This window comes from Papio anubis, chromosome 12 (genome assembly GCF_008728515.1).
Source record: "Papio anubis isolate 15944 chromosome 12, Panubis1.0, whole genome shotgun sequence".
NCBI lineage: Eukaryota > Metazoa > Chordata > Mammalia > Primates > Cercopithecidae > Papio > Papio anubis.
In genome coordinates, this window is record NC_044987.1 from 39,863,857 (window position 1) to 39,872,206 (window position 8,350).

The following is an 8,350-nucleotide window of genomic DNA, read 5'->3' on the forward strand; positions in this document are numbered from 1 at the left end:
ATGTATTTGCATATGCATAGTAGTTGCTGTAAAGCAAGGATTTTTGCACAGTGACACAGGATAAACCCTAAAACTTGCAGCCTAATAACACCTTTGGGAGCTAAAATGGGATCATGCATGAAGCAGGCTTCGTAAGAACATAAGAGCTGACACTGACATTCCTGTCCTTGTGAGACGAGAAGCATCTGAACTCAGCCATTCCAGGACGCCTTTCAGAGCTTGCCTTCCCGCTCTCATTTTCTGCAATTCAAATCAGCTCAAGTAATTTTTTCAGATGCTGCTCTGAAATCATACTGCTCTCATATTATAAAGAAACAGTCTGGTTCTTACTATGAATATACAACCCCCAACCTCTGGGAAATCCAGATAATCAAAAGTTAATCATATTTCTGAAAATTCTGAAAAAGTTATATCAGTGCTTAGACCAAATCATCTCAGAGAAGACCCTCAGAGATTAAGGGGAAGGCTGGGGAGAGAGGAGGGAACTGTCATTTTTCCGACGTGAAAACAGACAGGGCTTCTGGGCTTCTGTTTTCTGCAGACACATGGAGGCCATGTGTGCTTCTGGGACTTCCAGCCCCCTACAGACATTTTCATTCACATCTTAAAAGTCTATAGGACAAAACCAGAGATGGCCACAACATAGTCAGTTAGCTCAGGATGGTGTAAGTTCCCCCCAGAGCAGAATCCAGGGGGCACGAAGAAGGTTCTTCTCAATTCCCCTTACAGAGAATCATCCAGTTTTGGTCTTACAGAAAAGAACGATATAGGGGCTGGGCATGCTGGCTCACACCTGTAATCCCAGCACTTTGGGAGGCTGAGGCGGGTGGATAGCTGGAGGCCACGAGTTTGAAACCAGCCTGGCCAACCTGGCAAGACCCTGTCTCTACAAAAAATACAAAAATTAACTGGGCATGGTGGCCCACGCCTGTAATTCCAGCTACTCGGGAGGCGGAGGCACAAGAATGGCTTGAATCTGAAAGGCAGAGGCTGCAGTGAACCAAGATCGCACCATTACACTCCAGCCTGGGCAACAGAGTGAGATGCTCTCAAAAAAGAAAGAAAAGAAAAGAATGATATAGAATAGGTGCTATTTTGCTTTTCTCATGGAGGAAAGCAACCCAGAGACCCCAAGGTGGTGAGGAATACAAGGTATCAGCTGTGCTTCAGTATTTCCTCAGCTTCGACCTGGGGTAGATATCTGGCAGGAGCAAGAAACCTCTGTGCTATTTTAGCTAAATAACAGATCTCTTTTGTTCTCCCAGATCCTGAGGAAATGGCAAATCAACATATTTTAGCTGCTCATATAAAGAGTCGTCAACCTAGACTGTCAGAGCCGGAAAGACCTTTCAAGATCGTCTACACATGATAGTTTTCAAACGGCAGCTGGGTCCCATTAGCGCTGCAGTTATGAAATCAGGTGAGGTGAATCGCATGTTTAATGAAAAGACCGGAATAAAACAGAATGGAAGAGATACACTGTTTCATGAAACTTTTGCTTCAATTGTGTGGAGACAGTGTATATGCTGGATAATAATGTATTTCTTATTTTGGTTTAAAAAGTTTGGAAAACACTGATCCGCATCAGTGATTTTTCACTTTCGTGAGGGGGCCACAAAGCCTTTTGAGAATCTAATGAAAACAACAGACTTACTTCCCAGAAAAGACATATACTGACAATTTGCATGCAATTTTATGGTTGAGCCTGGAATCTGGGTAAAGAATCCCCCAAATAGGTTGTCTTTCTTTTTACAGCTGAAGTCCAGAAAGGTTATTACTTCCCATGTTGGGAAAGAAAAGAAACATCTTTTTAACTCCCACCCCAGTATATGAAGAAAATCTTTTCCAAAAGTGAGATGTCATTTTGGGGAAGATATTACTTCTATTAATAAAAGAGAAAATTAAGGCTAGAAAAACTAAAGTGTCTGGCTGGGCGCGGTGGCTCAAGCCTGTAATCCCAGCACTTTGGGAGGCCGAGATGGGCGGATCACGAGGTCAGGAGATCGAGACCACCCTGGCTAACACGGTGAAACCCCAGTCTCTACTAAAAAATACAAAAAACTAGCCGGGCGCGGTGGCGGGCGCCTGTAGTCCCAGCTACTCGGGAGGCTGAGGCAGGAGAATGGCGGGAACCCGGGAGGCGGAGCTTGCAGTGAGCTGAGATCCGGCCACAGCACTCCAGCCTGGGCAACAGAGCGAGACTCCCTCTCAAAAAAAAAAAAAAAAAAAAAAAAAAAAGAAAAACTAAAGTGTCTAACAGCGCCTTGGACATAGAAGATGTTCAGTAAATATCTGTTAAGCAAACATACAAACTTATTTATTTTAGACCTAGAATTTGGAATTCCTTAAGCAAGATTTGGTAACATTAAACAAGTAAGTAACATAAAACTGGGTACCTGTTTTACAATCTCTCACATGTGCCAATTTTTCTCTGGTACAGATACTCAAATCCATAAAGTCCTGTTTGTTTTTCACACCTCTTTCCATGGAGGTACTTCCAGCATCATCAGAAGATATCCCATATTTATCTAAAACATGAAGAGAATGTGGTAACAGCTCATATTTCATTCTAGTGCTACTGTTTACAACTACTATGTCAAAAATGCATTGCAATCCAAACTTGTGGTTTTGGATACAGCTTGCCCATATTGCTGAAACCATTCGTGACTATACAGAAGTCTTCAGCCTAAAAATGGAAAATTGTGAAGAAAACACAGAATGTTTTGTTAAAAATAACAGATCTCGGCCAGATGTGGTGACTCATGCCTGTAGTCCCGGCACTTTAGGAGGTCATGGCGGGTGGATCGCTTCAGCTCAGGAGTTAGAGACCAGCCTGGGCAACGTGTTGAAACCCTGTCTCTACCAAAAACACAAAAAATCAGCTGGGCGTGGTGACATGTGCCTGGGCTGAGGTGGGAGGATCACTTAACCCAACTCCAGAAGGTGGGGGTAGCAGTGAGCCATGGTCACGCCCGCACTCCAGCCTGGGCGACAGGGCAAGACCCTGTCTCACAAAAACAAAAACAGATCTTGAGTTAGTTCTTACTCTTGTAATATTGTAGACTTTCTCTTCTTGGCTAAGGAGAAAACCCTCCCTCCCCATTCCCTTCTCCATACCTATTTATGGAGGGCAGCTCTCCTGCCCTTAGCTCTTGTGTAACTCCCTGAAGGGTTCCCGACTAACTTCTGTCCTCAGCAACTTCTGCCCAGAAAGAAGCTGAATCTCTGACATTTCCCAATGAAAAGAAGAGAAATTGCCTGGAACATTGCCATCAGTTTTTATTCTAGGTCATTCCCCAGAAGAATAAAAGCCAGTGTTTCACCTCAGGGCATATCACTTACTCCTAGCTTCTAGAAAATATGAAATTAAAATCTGTTTCCAAATGAGTATTTTCTGTTTAAATTAGTATGGGAGATGCTGACTTTCTGGCATGTTGAAAATAATTTTATAAAAATACAAAATGTTACCGCAAAGTAATATGAATTTCTAGAACTCTACATGACCACTGCCTTTGACGTAGTCACTGTGTGAAACCACCCTACATGAGACTACCACCGGCTCAAATGCTGTCCAGCCCCTGCCTCAGTGGAGTCTAAGTTTCCCAGGAAAAATCACAAAATGTATTTAATCCTTAATTCTATTACCCTCACTAAATTGTCCATATAAGCCACTGCTCTTGGTTTCAAAAGATGTTAGGTGGTTTCTGAAGATTCGAGCTACTATAGTATGGCAGTTACCAGGAGCTGGAGGGAGCGGGGAATGGGAGTTATTATTTAATGAGTACAGAGTTTCAGTTTTGCAAGGTGAAAAAAGATCTAAAGTTGGATGGTGGTGATGATTGCACGACAATATAAATGAAGTTCATCTCCCAAGACTGCACATTTAAAAGTAATTAAAATGGTAAATTTTATGTTATATATATTTTAAAATAAATAAAACTCCAATTTTCCCTCCAAGGATGAAGGATTTTCATCATTCACTGTTCATAACAATGTGTGGCGGATGTGAAAAAATTCACAAGGATGGAATAATGTTTGAAAATAATGGAAGGCACTGGGCCTGTCAGAGCAGGGCTGCTGTGCTCACAGGCTGCACATTCATTTGTGTGTTTGGATCACAGGGGTACATACACAGGACTGGAAAATTCCCAGCGAGGAACAGCAGAGTCAGATATGAGATGGGTGGGGGGACTAGACCCTCAGAGCCTGGGAGAACCTAATGCTTAAAGCTTCCATATTTATTAGAAATCAGTCGCTTGGGAAAATAAAAAACATTGTGGTCAGAACAAGAGAGATGGCTAACTGGTTTTTTTCTTTTCTTTTCTTTTCTTTTTTTTTTTTTGAGATGGAATTGGAATTTCGCTCTTGTGGCCCAAGCTGGAGTGCAACAGTGCGATCTCGGCTCACTGCAACCTCCACCTCCCAGGTTCAAGTGATTCTCCTCCCTCAACCTCCTGGGCAGCTGGGATTACAGGTGTGTGCCACCACACCCAGCAAATTTTTTGTATTTTTAGTAGAAAAGTAGAAACGGGGTTTCACCTTGTTAGCCAGGCTGGTCTTGAACTCCTGACCTCAGGTGATCCGCCCGCCTTGGCCTTGGCCTCTCAAAGTGCTGGGATTACAGGCCTGAGCCACCACGCCCGGCCTGGCTAACTGGTTTTATTCAGGGTCATGGGCCTTAAGCTCCAGTGCCTCAGAATGTGACCATATTTGGAGACAGGGTCTTTAAATAGGTGATTACGTTAAAGTGAGGTCATTATGGTGGTTCCTAATCCAGTATGACTGACGTCATAAGAAGAGGAATTAGGACATAGAAATGCAAAGGAAAGATCATGTGAACACAAGGAGAAGTCAGCTATGTATAAACCAAGAAGAGGGTCCTCAGAAGAAACCAGCCCTGTCCCACCTGATCTCAGACTTTAAGCATCCAGATTTGTGAGCAAATAAATTTCTGCTAATTAAGCCACCTAGTTGGTACTACTTTGTCAGGGCAGCCCTAGCAGACTAACACATGGGGCATGCCAACTCCCAGTGTGTGATTGTGGTGGCTTTGCGTTGCATGTTGACAAGTATCCTGAGACCAAATCTGGCTTTGCAGTGAGGAGAGCTACCATTGAATGGTGATGTTTACCACAGGGGAAGAAAGAGAGCAGTGGCTACATCCATACCAGGTTTCTACCATCCTTCCAAGCAACGGCATTGGCATTTATACACCATTCAGATTTTTTTTGCCTTTTTAAAAATTCATATACATTTAAGGCATAAGAGCATAGTTTTGTTACATGGATATATTGCAGAGTGTGAAGTCTGGGCTTTTAGTGTAACCATCATCTGAATAATGTACATTGCAGCCATTAAGTGATTTCTCACTCCCCTCCCACCCTCCCAACCTTCCAAGCCTCCAATGTCTATTATTCCACACTCTATGTCCATGTGTACACATTATTAAGCTTCCACTGATAAGTAAGAACATGCAGTATTTGACTTTCTGTTTCTGAGTTATTTCAGTTAAGATAATGGCCGCCGCCCAGGGGCAGTGGCTCATACCTGTAATCCCAGCACTTTGGGAAGCCGAAGTGTGCAGATTGCCTGAGGTAGGGAGTTCAAGGCCAGCCTGACCAACATGGAGAAACCCCGTCTTTACTAAAAATACAAAATTAGCCAGGCGTGGTGGCATATGCCTGTAATCCCAGCTACTCAGGAGGCTGAGGCAGGGGAATCACTTGAACCCAGGAGGTGGGGGGTGCAGCGAGCCGAGATTGCACCATTGCACTCCAGCCTGGGCAACAAGAGCGAAACTCCAACTCAAAAAAAAAAAAAAGATAATGGCCTCCAATTCCATCCATGTTGCTGCAAGACATGCTTTCATTCTTTTTATGGCTGAGTAGTATTCTCTTATATATGTAAACCACATTTTCTTTATCTAATGCTTAAGTTGATTTTATATCTTTGCCATTATGAATAGTGCTGCAATAAACATACAAGTGCAGATAAATTTTGAATATAATGATTTATTTTCCTTTGGGTAGAAATCCAGCAGTGGGGTTGCTGGATCAAATGGTATTCCTATATAACACCATAAAGATTTTTAAAGTATTTTTTCAAAATTCTTCAGTGAATAGAAAGAAACAGAAACTGGCATCCTAATATCTGTGGAGTCCCATCTACCAAACGGTGTCAGGAAATTCAGCATGTGCTTCTATGTTAGAGTTCCAAAGGCACATGACAAAGGGTATCCTTCAAGGAAAGGAAATCGGGATGTGCAAGAGGTGGACCTACTGCTGTAAGGCTTGGCAGGGCTCCTCTTGCTCCATTCAGGTAGAATGGGACTAAATGAACAGATTGAGTTGCACTTACCGTTCGTTGAAATCCTGCTTGTTCCCAGGAAGCCATTGCTAGAGGATGCTTCATTGTTACTAAGATCAATAGATGTAGGCTAAAATGGCAAAAAAAAAAAAAAGGTTTTGTTCAGATTTACAATGGTAAGTCACAAATCAAAAAATTATCCTAAGAACAGTGTCAGGTCTTCAGATTACCATGAACTAGGCAAAGAAAATGTTAACAGGTAAAACCCTTGAGAGATGAGAAGAGAGTGCCTATTCCAGACAAGACGATAAAGACATACTGTAGTTTTCCTCACTCATCAAACGTTGGTTTTAGTACCAACTGTCGCCAGATACATATAGGTGGAGGTGTAAAGAAGCAGAGATGAGATTCTTGTGCCCAGGGAGCTCACCAGAGGGCATGCGGCACAAACGCACATGGACCTCATGCTTCCATAGCCCATGGACATAAAATGAACAGAGGCCCCGGGTCACCAGCTCAGATCATGATTCTGCCTGAATAAACTGGGCCAAAATAGGTTCACAAAAAAGACCAAGAGAACAATTAGTAGGTTCTCTTTGCATAGTAACTACTTCTCTTTGTTCAAGAAGTTACTCTATCTTGGCTTGCTAAAAAATGAACAAAGTTCATGAGAATAAAGGCATAAGGACCACAAACTACTCATTTGAATACTTGCTCCAAATGCTAAGAATATGTAGTTGTATTAATAACATCACTCCAAAGTTGCTTATTGGCAGGTCAATCTAGTTGCTTAAATGCAGTAAGGAGCTTTCTCTATAGTGGTTGCTCAAGAACAGTAGTTTAATCTAAACCACATGTGTGACAGTATTTATTTTTATATACTAATTAGTCAGAAAAACTGCATTAGATTATATGCCGTGTAATGTTATGAAAGCACATCACTTTTTACCAGGCAATTTAAAACGAAATCATGAAATTAAAACTCAGAAAGAAAAAGAGAATGATATATTTGTCCCCAGTCTTCAGTCCTCTTTACTGGCTAATATACCTACATTAATATCTTAGACAAGATCCCTAGAAGGAAAAAACTGTTAAAAGAAACCTTGGAAAGACTCAAACTTGAGAGAAAAGATAATACGCTACTTCGTAACAGAGAGGAGGAGATACATGTAGAGGAAGGCATTGTTCAGGCTAGAGAGAGAGGTAGGAGAAAATGAAACCATGCGCAATAAGCATGCTACACACCAATGGCGAGGCTTGGGTGCGCCCCACTTCTGTGGCACTGGGGCTGCGGGCGATACCTCTGGCTTTCACTCGGGCCCTTCCACTCATGTTCTCTATGAGCCCACAGTGGCCACAAGAGCTGCAATGTCTCAGTTAGGGTATGTTTTGTTTTGGCTACAGATGGCGAGGCTGTGACGGTGAAACTGCCTGGAGGCGGTGGATGTCCAGCATCCCCAACCTACGCAGGGGCTGGAAATGCGTGCGAGGCTCGTGCGTGGGTGGAGAAAGCACGCTGGGGCGTGGGGATTGGCGCGAGCACGTGGGCCTGTGCGGGACTTCCTTTTTCTTCCCATTACCTCCACCCCACCCCAAAATTTGGCATTATCCCCCTTTTCCATTTTTGCCAACCTTATGTGTATTGGGTGGCATCAAACAATAATTTTTTTTTCAGTTTGTATTTTCTGCTCACCAATGAGGGTAAGTACCTCTTCATACATGTGATATTTTTAGAGTTATCCAGTCTGCAAATTGCCTGTCGCATTCGTTTCCCATTTTTAAAACAGAGTGTCTCATCTTTGTGATTTGGAAGAAAACTTTTTTGAAAACTTTTTTAAAAACTTGTAAATATGCAAATATCTACTTCCAATCTATCACTTGTTAATTTTTACTATGAAATGCTTTAACCCAAATCCTAAATTTCGATGTTGCCAAATTCAGCCATTTTAAAATTTGTGCTTTTGGGATCTTTTTAAAAGAAAATTCCACCTGTCCTAAGTTTACAAGGACAAGGACTTTCTGTCATATTTTCTTTTTATTAACT

General features: G+C 42.3%; 1 protein-coding gene across 1 annotated transcript in view; it reads right to left on the bottom strand.

Moving 5' to 3' along the window:
* The window catches only part of PIWIL4 (piwi like RNA-mediated gene silencing 4), a 49,489-nt gene extending 41,563 nt beyond the window's left edge, over positions 1–7,926 (bottom strand). The window contains exons 1-3 of the mRNA XM_003910564.5: positions 7,552–7,926; positions 6,358–6,436; positions 2,397–2,528 (exon numbers count right to left, since the gene is read on the bottom strand). Of these exons, the coding sequence (XP_003910613.2) occupies positions 2,397–2,528; positions 6,358–6,436; positions 7,552–7,638 (298 nt within the window). The 5' untranslated portion in view covers positions 7,639–7,926. The remainder of the gene's footprint in view (positions 1–2,396; positions 2,529–6,357; positions 6,437–7,551) is intronic.
* Positions 7,927–8,350: the final 424 nt, after the last annotated feature.